At 36.4% G+C, this 17,547-nt stretch overlaps 1 protein-coding gene across 2 annotated transcripts; it reads left to right on the top strand.

The window, feature by feature from the left end:
* The first annotated feature begins 88 nt into the window (after positions 1 to 88).
* Positions 89 to 6,797, top strand: Nsun5 (Nop2/Sun-like domain containing protein 5). Of its 2 annotated transcripts, XM_069135620.1 has the most exons (8): positions 89 to 362; positions 451 to 848; positions 1,744 to 2,011; positions 3,275 to 3,531; positions 3,599 to 3,714; positions 3,806 to 3,978; positions 4,089 to 4,168; positions 4,262 to 6,797. In XM_069135620.1, the coding sequence occupies exons 2-8, from the start codon at positions 723 to 725 to the stop codon at positions 5,108 to 5,110; spliced, it is 1,869 nt and encodes a 622-aa protein (XP_068991721.1). In that variant the 5' UTR covers positions 89 to 362; positions 451 to 722; the 3' UTR covers positions 5,111 to 6,797. The 2 variants fall into 2 exon arrangements, with proteins under 2 accessions (XP_068991721.1, XP_046475910.1); XM_046619954.2 differs by having other exon boundaries at positions 4,089 to 6,797.
* The last annotated feature ends 10,750 nt before the right edge of the window (positions 6,798 to 17,547 follow it).

The following is a 17,547-nucleotide window of genomic DNA, read 5'->3' as shown; positions in this document are numbered from 1 at the left end:
CGCTCGAGACTCTTGCGCCTACTCTCTCGACTGACGGACTATACGGGGGTAACTTCACACGGTTACCACTTTACCAGTTGCGTCTGGGTTGTTCGTTCCATGTTCGTGACTGACGCAGAGCCATGCTGCACGTTCAACATTTTCTCCACGGTTTCAGGCTTATTTCTCGCAGTTATCGACTCGCCCCGAGAGAGCCTCGAGCGATCCAATCTATTATCCTTGTGAACTTTAATCTATCGCGTCATCGTCTCGTCAATCTATTCGAAAATAAAACATCGGAATGTAACGTCGCGGATGAAAAGTTGCGTGACAAATTATTATCCATGACTGCATCAATATATCACGGAGTAGCAGGCACGCGTGTGGGTATACAACATGTATTCATACTACTCCGTGGAATACATGTTGCACACATTCACGTAAACGCATGTCTTTTCATCCCCACCTTAGGCAACTTCAGACGAGTCTTTTCACTCCTGTGTTGTTGGTAACATCGGCTGCTAGGTGTACGAGTAACCGGCGCAGTTCACGCTGGTAACAAGTAACAAACGAACAACGCCGAATGTGTTTTCCGAGCCGCGACGCCCCGTTGCAACGTCATGTGATATCCTAACCAACATTCCGCAACAGCAGCAGCAGCGGCGTGATCACCGTTAATCTATCCGCATTACACCCTGCCTGAACACCTACCAGCGGCGATTGATCCTGGAAAATGCGATAACATGTCGGGCGTATTCGAACACTCGATAAAAGTACCGAGGCTTTACAAAACCGTTGCTAAAATTGTACAAACTGTTAGGGAGGACGGTGCCAGCCTCAAACAGTTAGTTTATCTCAAACAGCATCCCGTAAGTACTTAATTACTGCTGGGGTCGCCTCGTGTTTTTCAAATATGAACGAATACATGCATTTGTTTTGTCCGCTCTTCTTTTTTTTTCGTTCTATCTCTCCTTCCTTTCTTTGTCGCGCCCGACGATAACGACGTTAACGAACATTAACAGTTTGTCAGAATTTCTACCAATTAATGCCCATTTTTGAGAGAATGGGCATACGATACGAAAAATTACATTAACAAGTGGGTGATAAATTTAAAAAAAAAAAACAGTAAAAATAAAGAAAAAATTATTTCAATACTGAAATTCCAGTTGACAACTTCAGAGAAGGAATATTTGTCAATTTATATGGATTGCGCTTATTGTCGGTTTCTTTTCTTATTGCTATAATGATTTTTTTGTACAGATTTTCCTTTCTCAGAGATTAAAAGCTGAACAATTTTTACTCATTAAATACCAGTATTTTAACAATTATGCATTCTTTGCATCGGAGAAATGAGAGAACCGAGTGATTGTTTTAAAACATCAGTAACCATGATTTTTCCAGTAAAATTATTTGTCTCACTTAATTTTGCATACATTAAACGAAATTTTTTTAATCGAATGAAGTTTATTTCACGTCGGTTTATGATACGTATGAATTTTTGATCCGACTTTTTCCTTGTGGTCAAGAAACACTTCTGACCAGACCGTACGTCTGATAAATACTACGGAAGTAATTTTATTTTTTTTCACAAACCTTGGTAACGAATCGCTGAAACCAGATGCAAGAATAATTTTTCCTCAAAGAAAAGCATTTTATTTATTTATTCATGCTCGACCAACGCAATTATAACGCTTTTTCCTCATTCCTTATCTTTGCTAACATCCTGATCATGCGGTCTAAATGGGATATTGGTATGACACACAGAATATTAAGGCGTTGTATGCTCTCGCGCTCACGAGTCTCCAGCACGCTTCTCAACTGGATCAGCTTATTCGTCGAACAAAGATACTGGTAAACGAGCCCCGACTTGACCCATGGCTAGCCAGAGTTTTGATCACTGAATTATTGTGGGGAAAAAAGCACTTGAGCTCAGAATGCAAGCCAGTGTTAACGGTTCTTGCCTATGAGAAATCATTGAAGGATGAGCTAAAGAATACAGAGTCATTTGTAAACCCTGAGAATAAGCTAAAAGGTAAACAGAATTTTCAATCTCTAATTGTTAATCGGTTGCATGTTGTTTTTGCAGAACATTTGCCGCATTGAGAGTGGCTGCGTGAAGAGACACAGAGACTTAGCACCTTTTCTCGGTAACGAAACGGTTTAAAATCCAACGTGCAGCGCTGCCGGTTTCATGGTTCTAATCATCCGTAACAACAGAATACAATCGAGAAGACATTCTAAGATAAAGCAGTTCTGGTCCTGCTTCGTTAATGATTATAATAGGCAAAACTCTAATAGCTTTGAAGTTGTGCAAAAGTCATCGGACGTCGGCGATAATATGTACGAAGAGAGGAGAGAGAATGTGCGTCAACTCAGAGTCCTGGGATTGTTGTTCCTCTACAGCACCGCCATGTTCACTTTGCCATTTGCCGCATTTTTTGGATCTCGGCATATCCTGAACACCGAATTTCACACCGACAAATTCACTACCAATTGCATATCTGCCTTAGCCGCTGTAGTTACAGTTAATTTAATCATAGCCAGTTACGCATATCGGGCACTTTTCGAACCTGAGCCTGCGACAGGAGAAACCATTTCTGATAGTCGAAGCGAAGTCGACAATCGACCTATGTCCAAATCCGACCTCAATTTGAAAGAAGACTGAAGGATTTTGTAATACTGATGATATTATTACACAGTATCTTTCTTATTTTCCTATTCTTAGCATTCTTAGGGTTTTTTTTTTTTTATTGTTTTTCCTATCTCAACGATAATTGTTTTCCCAATCCGGATTATCCTTTATAATTCTAAACCCATTGACCCACTGCTATAAATAGTATCGGATCTATTCACATACCTCTTTACATTTTTAAATTTAGAGCAATGAATTCTAGCCGATGTACAGAATATATTCAGGTCCAACTGTATTTTTGTCAAAATAAACAGCGTCTAATATAAGTGAGAATAACCCGTGAATTTCATTTCAACAATCTTCTATCCGGGCACAATCACGTTTGAACTGTAAGACTCTTTATGCAAGATGATTAATCATTCAGATTTCTGTAAACATGATTGTGCCCAAAATTTTCCTCCCACGCATTGTTCATTGTCGAGAAATCGATGAATAAAATTGAAACGATTACAAGAGGCAAAAAATCTACCATTCACCCGAATCTCACATTCCAATGCAATTTGTGCCAGTCACTGATAATTTTGAGAATGAAAAGGAAACGATTGCTCAATACGAATGCATACCAGTTAATCGGAGCATTCAGTACTGAATTTTGATTTTCAGTTGAAAAGCCAAGATATGTCAGAGTCAATACATTGTCGATGTCCGTGGAAGAGGCGATCGAGTCTTTCAAAGAAGAAGGATGGCGTCAATTGCACAGGAGCAAAGATTATGTCGAGTTTATCGAGTCTGTGTCAAAGCTGAGCGGTGCGGCATTCATCCAAGACATACACGTCCCGGAATTGTTGATATTTCCGGCAAAAACGCAATTCTACAACCACGCCGGCTACATTAGCGGGTCAATAATCTTACAGGACAAGGTGAGAAAATTTTGACAATTGCAAAGTTTACTCTGTAACCGAGTATAGATTATTTTCATCTTTACAGGCAAGTTGCTTGCCAGCCTATCTACTCGATGCTCGGCCAGGATCTACTGTACTTGACATGTGCGCTGCGCCAGGAATGAAGACAACGCATTTAGCTGCGATGCTCAATAATAAAGGGTACACGCCAGCTAGATAATGCTTCAAATTTGTTTCACCAAAGTTTTCGAGCAAGTTGCTTCTCTCTAACTACAGGATCCTCTAATTCCAGAAAGATCTACGCGGTGGAAATCGACAAACGAAGGTATCAGACGCTCTGTGAAATAGTCGCATCGACAAACTCTCATTGCGTAGAAACCATCAATGCCGATGTAATGACGCTGGACGCCCGACAATGCCACGATGTTGAATATATTTTGGTAGATCCAAGCTGTTCTGGTTCAGGTAACTTGCGCTTTGAACTTGTTATTGAACCAATTACAATCAGAAATTTGTTAATTTTCCAACGACACGCAACAGCTTGAATGAAACGTTGCCCTTGTTCATTTTTCTAGGAATGCTCGACAGACTGGACGTCGACTCCAATACCGAAAAATGCGCACCCGGAAGATTAAAGAATCTACAGTCGTTTCAGGTGATAATACTTCGTCATGCTCTCCTAAATTTTCCCAAGGCAAAGCGGATTGTTTATTCAACTTGTTCTCTCTATCCCGAAGAGAACGAACAGGTCATCGACGACGTTATATCCCAGGTTGGCGATGCGTACAAACTAGTATCAGCGAAAACACTTATGAATGAGAACTGGCTAAATTACAGTTCGACAGATTATAATTGTAAGGATAATTGCTTGTATGCTAGACCCGAGACTGACTTGAGTAACGGTTTTTTCGTGGCTGTTTTTGAGAGGAATTTTGACGCTCCGTTACCAGATATTAAACGCAAAAAGAATAAACTTGGAGCTGATACAATCAAAGGACAAAACGGTGTGGAGTCAAGTGAAATTCAATCTAACAAGAAAGATAAGAAAAAGAAGCAGAAGCACTCCAATGAACATGCGTCGAGTAATGAAAACGGTGGCGCAACTGTTACGCTGGGAAGTGAGGAAATCACTGCCGATTACGGAACAGTTATTCAAGGAGGAACAGACGTGGTACGAAAGAAGAAAAAGAAGCGAGCAAAGGACTTTGACGTAGCAAAGAACGCAGGTGCAGAAGAAAATTCTCAGAATGATTGCGACAAAGTTAACAAAACTGAAGAAAAGATATCAAAACGCAAACACAAACACAGCGGTAGCGTGGAAACAATTGTAGAAAATTGCGACGAGTTGTCGACGAAGAAAAAGAAATGTAAGAAATCGCGAACGGAAGACAAAGAAATTGACTCGGATGCATTTCGAGGAGAAGAAGAAAGTGTTAAAAAGAAGGCAAAAAAATCAAAGAAACAACGCGATCGTGTAGAAACTGAAGACGATGCGGAAAATGAATCGAAACACAAGGTATCCAACGATCAAGTTGACAAAACTGCCGAGAGCGCAGACTCAGCGTCTCGCAAAAAACGTAAAAAGAGAAAAGTTTGAATTGTTGCAGAAATACTGTACCTAAATATTTTTCTAACAATGACACAGCCTGCAATTTCCTTACTATATCTTCCTCGGTAAAAACATTTTGGCAATGGAATGGAAAAAAAATTGAGAAACTCATGAAAACAAATAAAACAAAAAAAAAACAATAACAAGAAAATCTCTGGTCACAGTTTTTGCGCAAATGAAGATGAACAAGAATTAAACACCATGTAATAGGACACAGTAGAAATGATTTTGAGCAAATCGAACGAACCAAGCCAAGGTTTTTGGCACTTTGAGAAAAGGTTTCACAATTAGAACGTTCAAAATCCTTAAACTCGAATTAAAACGGGTGGTTTTGATCCTACTCTGCTATTATCGGATTCATTTTGTTCGCTAGAAAGATCTCCAGAGTTCGTCTATCACAATATCTAAAGCATCGCAGTATAACAGTTATAAAATTACCTTGGCGGCGCGTACATCTCGCTAATATCGAACAGCTTCCACATGGAACTGCGTGTAAAATTGTACGACAAATCGTCGCGGCTTCTCGACTTGTTTAAAATCGTACAGCGATCCATCGAAAATGGCGTAGGACAACCGATCACCACATTAAGCAAAGTTCGATTCGCACCGTGTTTTGTTTTATTTCGCGTTTGTTACATGAAAATGGTGCAGGTCAACCGATCACCAAATTAAGTTCGATTCGAACCGTGTTTTATTTTATTTCGCGTTTGTTATGTGAAAATAGCGCAGAAACAACGAATCACCACATTAAGGAAATTCCAATTCCCAGCGTGTTTGACTTTATTTTGCGTTTGTTACGTTAAAATGATGTAGGACAGTCGATCACCAATTTAAGCAAAGTTCAATTCGCACCGTGTTTTGTTTTATTTCGCGTTAGTTGTGTGAACATGGCGTAAGACAAGCAATCACCAAACTAATCAAAGTTCAAGTCGCAGTGTGTTTTGTTTTATATCGCGTTTTCCCACCGTCCGTATCTCTCTTTCTGTCACTTAAGTTTTCTTATGTTATGATCCATCCGTTGTTTACACTGCAAAGCAGCGATGACGCGATGACCAAACACGCAGAACGTGCTTTATTGGAGATTCAATCTTTTGTAATATCTCAATGGCTGTACGTTTTTGCTGCTGGAGTTCGCGGACACGTGCTGAGCAGCATCCGCCTCGTTATCCTTAGCTTCCGGACCGTACAGTACGTATTTTTCACTTCTGTCAGATGCGAGGAATATTTTCGTGAGCAGCGATCTTATTTCGGCGCATTTACTCATCCTCGTGATTCAGATATTGCACAAATAACATCGACAAAAGCGCTTCACTTTCCACGCTTAATTTAAACAAATGAACCGAACAATAAGTTACTGTAAACACGGTTAATACTATATAAGTTATGAAAATTGTGTCTCTGCTTTCCTCGTATGTATCACTCCGATGATTGACAAACGACTCTGGTGCATAATTTTTCGATGTGTTCTCCTCAGCCGCGTAAACGCCTACCGACGTCTTTCACTCGGCGGGTATTTCCTTTCTCGACCACACTCGTCCGGTATACAATCAAGACTGTTTAATTCTGCCGCAAACTCTGTTTAATAAATATAAATTGATCTTCTTTATCGTTCGATTCTTTCGTTTGAAAAACAACAATACACGTATAAAAAAATAAATAAACAGAATTTAGATTATCGATGAATGTTTATAATTTTTCATCTCACCTCGAGAATTGCTTGGTTCTCAAAGTTGGCGCTGCTTTTAACTTTTTGAACTGCAGTTTAGCGCGCCGGAACGTGAGAATGATAAAAAATAATCGTTTATCGATTATCGATTAAATCGATTATATTTTCCCGATTAATCGAGTATAATCGATTATTTTTCCTCATAATCGGCTTTTGTTTTTTACTCCCATGAACCAACCCGTACAATATCAATTTATATAAATTATCATTATTTACAAATTAATTTTTTCATACCCGAACCTCGACCGAATTTGTGTGACTTTATTTTTTTTACCCTAGAACCTCGATCCGTGCCACTCTGGCGATTTTTTGGCGATATTGTCACACATATTGGAAGACTCTGTAATTTTTTCAGCAAAAAAAAAGGGTCCTTTTTGAATAAAAAAAAATAATTTCTTCCTTTTTTGGTAAAAAATCAGCTTTACCGGAACGTAAAAATTTTTTCAAAAATTCCTCTCGAAAGCTAACAAAAAACTACAACTTTTATGTAGAGTCATTTTTTTTATAAAAAAAAATAAAAAAAAAGTCTAAAAATAATAACGAATAATTAGACGATTTTGCACAGTCCATTCAATTTATTTGTATTTCGTGAGAAAAAAAAACAATGAAGTAACACGCGGGACTTGAACCCGGGACCGCCAAAGTCGGAGCCGTCTACCTTGCCCACTGGGCTGTGTCCGATTGATTTGAAACGACGTTACTTTACTGATATAATACATACGAGTTAAATTTCGAACGATTTTTCTCGAAAACTATGAGCCGTTGAAAAAAATCCCTGTACTCAGGTACTCAGGGTAGGTCACTCTACGACATATCTGAGACCCATCAAAATCCGTAAGTGACAACCTGTAAGGTCCCCTTTTTTAGTGGCCTTCGCTAGCCGGAAGACTTGGGAGTTTTTGTCGAAAATACGTCTGGCGTTTCACCGCTGGAACGTTTTATGTGCTACATTTTATCACTCTTCACGCATACTTAGTTTCACAACAAGGTTCACTCATTCGTATCAGACTAAGATAAGATTTCTCGACTTTTCACGGGAGTTCCCCGATGACCAACAAGGCAATTTCATACCGGATGGAGATTCACGGAACCTTGTTTACCTCTTTCACACACAGAAGCCACTATAATGGTCCCCTTATTTTTCGTCATTCTCTTCATATTTCATTCAGAATCCTTCTTTTTTTTTGCATTTTGAGGTAAAAAAATACTTAAACTTTGGAATTATTAGGATTTTTTGTGACTTCGTCATTGTTTATAATTGTTATAATTGTTATATAAATGAACGTATGCAAAAAAAAAAAAAAAGTATCTTCATGAATGTAATTCGTTGGCGGAGAAACTTGATAATAAACGTATACTAAAAACGCTTGGAATTAATTGGTTCTCAAACGGAGATCTCAGAATGACCGTTAGATTTACAAAATTCAATGTATAGGGGTAGTTTTCACCCTCCTTAGGGGTGTACGTAGATAGTGTTGGGGGTTGCACATATTCTCGGCCTAAAATCATACTCTCTAAAAATAAATATTCATACAAATCTCAATCAAGAACACTGTCTAAAACAATTTTGACAATTCACCCTTAAATTTTCGGCATTAGATTCACATTCAGCGTCGAAAAACACATGGGAAATGTACAATTACACACCCGTGCCAAAAAAAAAAAAAAAAAAAAGAAAAGAAAATATCAATTGCGTGATTAAAAGGGTTAAATCAAAAATTGATGTGAAAATGGTGCCGAACGACATTTAGAATATTGTAAGATAAATTTGTCGCATCAATTGCTATCGTCGAAACGTACCGCCGAGAGTTGGAAATTTGCAAAAAATTTCCCTACGATTAATCCCACTTCTAAAATCGTATGGATTTCAGAAAATAAAATCTACCGAATAAAACTATTTCACAAATAAATTTCTCAGAATAAAGCAAGCCTGCTACAACTGTTCTTAGTTCATCGATCGCCGGAAGGCGAAGCTTTCGCGTTTATATCGACAAAAGAAGAAGAATTGAAAAAAAAAAGAAAAAAAAAATAAACATTGTACTTAAAAATTACAAAGGTGACGTGTCGTCATTAATTAATTATTTGATCTTCACGCCACAATTTAATCTCTTCGGGATATAAGGAAAATAATAATAGCAGTGATAAAAATTGCTGCTGGTTTCTCGGTTTCAGTCCGTTCCTATATTGTCTTTATCTCTTCCGGTCTTTTGTTCCCGATAGGAGAATGAAGGGACTGACATTATCGCTTCAGTTCTCTGAGACGACGGACCGGACAGTCCAAGTTTCCGGTTGCAAAAAAAAATTAAAATTACTCCCGCCCGTACAGTGTGTCGGAAATTTGAAAACGAACCGAGTGATACTAGTTGCATTAATTTTGCGCAACTTTCTTACGTAACTTTGTTCAAAACTTTATCTAATTCGTGGATAAAAAATATTCGCACGCATTCGTTCGAGGAGACGTTCAACGTTCGTTGGAACGAAAACGACATTTTGCCCTCGATGTCAAGCGAAATGAAAGCTGACGGCGATCCGGAAACGATTCGAGTCGATGTGCCGAACGGCTGCTTCGAAAATCCAACCTCCGTGATCGAGGAGGAAAATCGAGCGATCGAAACGCATCTGGTGAACATATTATCCGGATCGAATTCAAATTCGGAAAATTACAACGATCTTTCGAACCGCAACGAAACAGACATTTTTATACCCAATGATACCGATTCGACGGATACGGTAATTAGCACACCGAGTGGAAACTCGTGGATGTCGAAGTTTTTGATGTCTTGGACAGGTCAGTTGATTACTTCGGACCGTTGAAAATGAAGAAGTATTTTTTTTGCCGTCACGGGAACTTCGTTCAGTTTTTTATTTCAATTCCAAACGATTTGCGTGAATTATTGTTCGCCCATTGTGGAAAGAAAAAAAAATGTTTAATCACTTGATACCGAAGATACCTGGTATTTTTATTTATTTATTTATTTATTTTTCCTCTTAACCATTCGGCATGATAATAAGAATATGAATCTGTTAAATCTGATTTATGTACACAGAATAATCGCTGATATTATCAAGCGTCGGGTAATTCGTTATTTTTTTCCTTCTCAACAAGGACGTGCGGAATAATGTACGAAAATCGATTGAAATTTCAATAAAAAAGAAAACAGAACCTGACAAAGTACGTACAGATTTATGGTATTGTGGTTTATTTTTTAGTCGTCTACATCTTGCTAATCGCTTTCTTGGCTGTCGGTGCCGTAATTTTCTCCTGTCACGTTGCTCATCTCGACAAGAAACAACTGCGACACATGCTTAAACCATCCGATTGAATCCAGTAAAAAGTGATTGATATTGTAAAAAAATATTTTTTCATATATCCACTATTTATTCACACAATTCGTCAACAAGACGCATTTTTTGCTCTTTACGATTTACACATTTTCATTATATAATATACGTATATAATTAATCAACGAATCGATTTCAATTATTTAATTTTCTATAATAAGTGATCAATTGCATCAATTAATTATTACCGATCTTTGATTTAGTTTTTTAAAATTTATTTTACACGTATTTATATTGTGTCCTACGGTGAAATAAGGTATATTAAGGAAAATTCAAATGCGTATATATATATATATATACATATATACTATATATCGTTAAAATTGTTAATAATTATACGATTATACGAGGAGATGATAATAAATTAATACACGTCTAGTTTGTAAGGCAACGAACAAACTAAAGCTATTTATAAAATCGTGGTTTTATATTTTATCTTAACATTATTGCGGAATTTTCCCTTGGATTATTCGTTCAATTATTTAACAAACGCGAAAAAATTACGGAAATATTTTTTCCTCTTACCATTGCGGTAAAACCGTAAAATCACGCTCAGAATTTCCTTGTTTAAAATAATAATTTCCATTGACACAAATGGACAAGAAAGACACAAGTCTTTGTTTCAACCGCGCCCTCGACGATCGAAATTTAAACAAGTTTTTATCGTCCGCCGTGAACCAGCGTGTGTTAAAAAGCCAGAAAAGAGGCTGAGAAATCGAAGTATAAAGACTTGGAAATATTGTGTATATGTATTTTTGAAACCTCAACCTTTAAGCAAATCTGTGCAACGCCTTCTTATTGAAGCCATTTTAGTATCGTAACGTTGACCGCAACGGCGTAAAATGGAAGAACGGTCGTTTTCTGAGATAAAGATGTGATAAGAAACACGCGAGTTGACGAACCGATTTTTCTAAATTTCATCGCAGGTACAATTGCCTGAAGAACAAGCGGCTTTAGGCCGCTCATAGTTTATAAAGAAAAAAAACGAACGATATCCAATTCGATTTTCAAACTACAAATTCAGATTCGTGATCGACGATTTTAAAGCCCTTGGTTACCGTACTGCGTGAAAATCATGACGATTTTTTTTTTTATTTTCAGCAAGTCTGAGCTTGGATTTGTTATCGGTGACCCAAAAAAACCTCCGCCTACTAATTTCTAACAAAATCGGAATATTTTCAGATTATTTTCCGCCATATTGGATCGCTATTTTGGATTTCGCAATCTGACTTCAGATTCGTAATCACCCACCCAACAAACCGACGAGTATCAATTTTCATCAAAGTCCAAATGTTTTTAGTTCTTTTTCAGCTTATCGAATACGCCAAATTTAAATTTTGCAAATCTGACGGTACAAATTTTCATTCGAATCCATTACATTCTCAAGATATCGTCATTTTTATTTGATTTTTTATAATTCCGTTATTTAAATAATTGAAAAAACACCGAACCGATCAATGCCGATATCTAGTCAGTTCTAAGCTTGCAAAAGCCGCGTTGATTCACTCCAAAATCATTGAAATCCTGTAATTCGATCTCGAGCTGTTATCGGACAAAAAAATTGATCAACTACAAAATATCAACATCTTCTACGAAGCATTCGTACCTAAACAAACGGTCTATCGACTTGTAATAAAATCCCGTCCACCAGCAGCGACCTTATAACGACCTTCTAGATTAACCGATTCAACGCATCATTTATCATACGCGTTTTGCACGCCGGGAATTTACATCAGGGTTGAATCAGCCTGGATGAAAAGTTGGTAAAAGGGATAGAAAAAAAAAAAAAAAACCGTTTCAAAAGAATTTCCAAAAATTCTGTTCGCGCTAACGAAGCTGCCGATGGCCACGAATCGAAGAACGCTTTGACTCCCCGATAAATAAAAATTAAATATGAGAAAAGAGAAGAGCCGTTCAATCGTGCCGCCGAAAAGAATTCCTGCCGGAGTGATTCGATCGCTGATCGAAGAGGATAATTAAATAAGGCTGTGACGGTTTATTTTCGAAAAAAGTTGATTCTCTCAAAAAGTGTAAATAAGGTCCGAAAGTTGATGTTTTGTGAGAACAAAATTTTTCCTTTTTCCTCAAGAAATAAAAAATAAAAAAAATTCCATTCGCAGCCTTTTTCAATTCTCCTCCTAAATTCTTCTATCCTTGTAAAATCGAAAATTAAACTTTGAACAAATTTCCAGACCAAACTTTTGGCAATGCGCAACGCGTACTTTGATTGAATTTTCAACTGGATAAAATTGTGACCATTGTCACGTGATCAACAGTGGTTTTGTTATCCTTGATAATTGAGTGGTCTTAAAAATATTTAATGTCAACGACCCTTGGAGTAAGCTTAACTTTTCGACATTGGCTCCAGTTATTTATTTTATCGACACTTTCGTACACGTTTTAAAAATGCAATATGAAGATGAAAAATTCGAATTTTTCTGTCTTCTTTTTTGTTTAATATCTAAAGTGAGTCAAAAAAAAAAAAAAAAAAAAAATAGAAATAAATACTACAAAGCGACACAAAAAAAAAAGAAAAAAAAAAAGAATTTTAATTTTATATTCGTATCCCTAATCTTTTCTGTGAACTTTGATGTTTGAGGACGTAGAATTTGCGAATAAAATTATGATTTCAATCAGAAACCACAATCTTCCCCCTTACAATACTACGCGATAACATAAAAACTAGAATCAATCAAATACAATCATAATTTTATTCGTAAATTGTACGTTCTAAAACGATAAAAAAAAAAAAAAAAAAAAAAATTATGAAAAAGTGATGGCAATAAGAGAAATTCTTTTTTTTTTTTTTTTTTGTCGAGCCTTGTTGTACGAACAACGATAATTAGGCCGGACCGCGTATAAGCGAACGGTATCTGTAACAATGCATATAACATTCGCGTTATGACGAAGTTGGAAAAAAGTTGTGTAAAATATGTAATACAGGTATATTTATAATGTATTCGAGGGTGAGTCACGTGAGATTCGAACGAGCAAGCCGCAGCCTAAATAGCAAGGTGAAGGGCGGAGGACTGGAATTTGGGTCAGCCCGTTCATAAGCTCGCCTTCTACGTTACTTTCAATTCTAATCGCCTCGCGACGATCAGTTGTGTAGAAATATATATATATATGTATATATATGTTTTCAGATGCCGTCAGGGGTGGTTACGTATATACGTATTATACATGCATCTATTAATCCTCGGTCAGGGTATTTATATTCACAGGTCTGATTTTTAAACCGAGGAAGCTCGATCAGCGACGATTATTTCGTCATTTTTTCACCTCAAAATCATGCAGCTAAGGGTGGGGGTAGAAGACTAATATGGACGGTCGATAGAAGTAACAAAGTATCGAATTTTCAATGACGCGACAATCTGATTCGAGTAATTGGAGAAAGTCGAAACGCAAAAACAGAAAATGTGCGAATCTTGAAAAAACGAATTCTGATGTCTCCAGATTTCGGAATTTTGTATACTAAACTTTCTATTTTTACTTCTTTGATTCTCCATACTTTGACTTTCAACATTTTTTAATTTTACAAATTAAATTATCGCATCTTCGAAAATTCGATTGTGTGGGAGTTTTGTTTCTTCATCCCTCTATACTTTCACCCCCGTCATCCGCCTTGAAATTTTCGATTTACCCAAAGTGAAAAATTCCATGTTTTTTGACTTACAAATGACAATTTTTGTCGAAGCATCGATACCTTCAAGTTTTTCGTTCTTTCGATATTCAAATATTTTCTTTTCTTTTCACGCATATCATATAATTGGTACAGAGCTTTTACAGAGCTTGAGAATACAACAATTTGCTAAACGCACGATGTACGAAAAATCTGTCAAAATAAAAAATCGATTGAAAATCGTACGTATAATAATAGAATTTTGAGCAAGCGGTCTCCTCGAAGAAAAGAACAAATTTTTATTTATTTATTTACTTTTTTTTTCTGTATTTTATCACAAATCCGTGCGATAGATCATTCGTCTTTGAAGAGTGGTTGGATATTTCGTAACGGAGCTCGCGTAGTGATTTATAATTTCGATCTATGACGTCGGGTCCAATTACCTCACGGATTTATGGCTATAAGTTGTGATTGCGGGACGTGTATTTAAATATACGAGGGTAGAAAATCAGCAGCCAGTTTTTCATTTCCATTTACGAGGCGAACGGCTTCGACGCGGTTCCGCAAATATTTCGGGCCTTTTGTAATTCAGCTGTATTCCATAAATATTCATGCCATGTGTGAAATAACGGCGAAACATCGGCGTAACTGGGACAATCCGGATTCTTCACACCGACGCCTCCCAACGTCCTGGAAACGTTTTTTCGAAACTGAGTAAAAATCAAACTCAAGGTGAACTTTTCCAATCTCTCATCTTCTCTCTCTCTCTCTTCAAGCTCAACTCCCCCTTCTTCAAAACACTGAAGGATCGAATTGCTTTTTAGCGTGTGATCCTCACAGGCGAGGAGAAACGCGAGTCGGCAACTCCATTTTTTTTTTTTATATGAGCACCAAAAACTCGAACCGGGAACTCGGAAATAGAATCGAAAAGCGCCGACTCACGGTTCTGAATTTAAAAAAAAAAAAAAAAAAAAAAAATACCCAAATTTGGGACAGATTTTTTCTTTTGTTCAAAGTGTATCGAAACACTCGTAATCGAAATACCAAATTTTGAAACCGTTGATCACATTTTAAAAAAAAAAATAAATGGGAAAACACAAACTTGAGGCACTTCAGTTTCTCCCTAAGAGTCTTAGAATATTCGAATTTTTTTCATTAAACAATTTGCAGTTTGCACTTCGACAGATATAATATAAAAGTAAAGTGTCGTTTTCAATTTTTCACAAAAAATCGAATAAATGTAACAATTTCCAAATCACATTGGTCAGATTTTTATTAAACTCAAACTGCATATTTCATTTCAATTTACGTGCGGTGAAATAATTGTTATTAAAATTACGTAAAACGATAAGTTTACATTTTCTTCATAATTTCATTGTGCCAAATGACGGTTGCGAGTATAGAACAAAAAAAAAAAAAAAAAATACAAATAAACGAACAAACAAACAAATCTTCGTCACTATTATCTAGTTTAATTCGATTTTCCCTGCATTTCCTTGCCAGCAGATTGTTGCGTCTCGTTAAGCTTCGTACTTTATCCAACTATTTCCATTTAGTTTCTTTCTTCTTCTTCTTTTTTTTTTTTTTTTATTTAAGATTAACATGAAACGAGGTGTATCACAGGTGCGGAGTATATTTTTTTCGCCAAGTGGGTCGACGGGCGTCGTTGGTTGCTTAATAATACGTTAAATCTCGGTTGAAAATCTCAGATAAATATAATACGTACTTCTTTTGTTTTTCTTTTATTTTTTTTTTTTTCTTCTTCTTCTTCATGGAAAAATAAAAAAAATAAAAAGTATTTATTACCCCGGGACATGCACTTTGGATCACGGGGGTGTGTAATTGTCCGAATGACTATGGGGCGTTCCTTGTTTTTCTTCCTTTCACTCTTTCATTTCTTTTCGTTTTATATTCGTTTTATTTTCTTTTGCTTCTCGATTTTTCATCGTTTTTATTTTTAAAACCCGGAACAATACTCCCCGTTATATCCAGACGATTTTTATCCTCACTCTGCGTTCCCGTTTTTTTTTTTTTTTTTTTTTTTTTTTTTTTTTCTCCCTCATTTTACGCGGATATCGTACCGAATAAAAATATCGTATCTCGGTAAAATCAGAATTTATACACCGCACGTTACTGTTTCAAAGTATAACTAGGCGATGACCACGGTTGTATCGCCGTTGTTATTATTTTTATTATTGTTTTTATTATTTATCAAAATTTTGCCAGTCGAAGAAATTTTTTTCCCCCCCCCGATATTGTGAAGTCAATTAATTTTTTGATTTTATACGTTTTTGTTTTCGAGCGTTGGATAAATATTTTCTTATCCTTTTTTTGCACGTTCTTGTTGAGGTGAAATCAGATGTGGATACGGATCCGTTTTGCATTCTTCCTTTACCGATCTTGAAAAATTTTGTAAATCTTGCACCGTCAATATTCGCCCAGTTTTTTTTTTTTGTTTCATCAACGGTGATTTATCGAGGGATCCGTAAAGCGCGGTTTATTACCGATGTAATAAATCTTGGTTTATATTATATTATACCTCGAGAAGGAGTAAAACTCGGCTATAATAATGGTCGGTGTATCGAAAGTGGAACGCGCGTGACGAAAAGTTTGCCGGGGGTGTGACATTTTCCCCGGACCACTTTGGAGCGGCTCGAATCAGTCACTCGGCGACTGAAGTGACGAAGAAATATATTTACTAATAACAATTCAAAGTTAAAAACGAACTGGAATGAAATGTAAACGATCCAAATTTTCTACACGGCTGTTGAGAATTTTACGGAAGGAAATCGATTTCGGGATTCGAAAATTTTTCAAACTCATAAAAAAAAAGGGTCTCTTTGAATGGTTTTTGATTTTTTATCGCGGATAAACGTTTGTATTCGATAAATTCTCCGGGTTATCCGTATTGTATGAATTTATATTTTTCATAATTGTCAATTTATTATGTTTAACACGATAATAATATGTGGAGGGAGAAAATTTTCAGGCAACAAGAAAATAAAGGAGCATTTCATCCTATTAAATTCAATGTCAGGATATTTATTAAAGAGTAAAGTTTCAATGGAGTAAATTCCAAAAATTACAATATACGTTTTGTCCTTTCGGAACTTTGAACGTCGGTTTTCGGATCATTAGAACCTTTGATGTTTCGTCAAAGTTTGATTTCTTCACATCAATTTTCGCCATCCAAAAATTCGGAATTCCGCGCTTTCGGAACTTTTTAAATTTGGAATTTCAACCCAGCCCGATAAAGTGACTTGGTAGATTTTTTTCGGCCTAAGGTATACGATAAATTAAACGTCAACTGTGACATAAATTGTAATTCCAGCAGAATCGTATAAGCCTCTTTTTTTTTTGCAACGCTCGTTATTCGCGGTCGAGTTTGCAATAACAGTCAACATTTGTACGTCTTGTATATATTCATAGGTATACACACAATATTAGCATTCTCTCTAAGGCGTCGCGTTTTCTTCGCAACGCTATAATTCCGATGCGTTTTGAGATACGTCAATCACGTCGTTTCAATTTATTACATATATTACACACACAATCATCGGCCTGTTTATTTATAATAATCTGAGCTAAAGATCAACGCCACAATTAGAATTAGAAATCGAATCTATAACCTCGATTAATAATTACCCTGAGAAAAATTTCGTTTGTTACAGTAACTAGAAAATATTCAGTAAAACTGGTATTGTTAAAAAAAAAAACTGTTTCAATATTGTTGGA

This window comes from Neodiprion pinetum, chromosome 4 (assembly GCF_021155775.2).
Source record: "Neodiprion pinetum isolate iyNeoPine1 chromosome 4, iyNeoPine1.2, whole genome shotgun sequence".
In the NCBI taxonomy this organism is placed as follows: Eukaryota; Metazoa; Arthropoda; class Insecta; order Hymenoptera; family Diprionidae; genus Neodiprion; species Neodiprion pinetum.
This window is presented reverse-complemented; position numbering and strand designations above follow the sequence as displayed.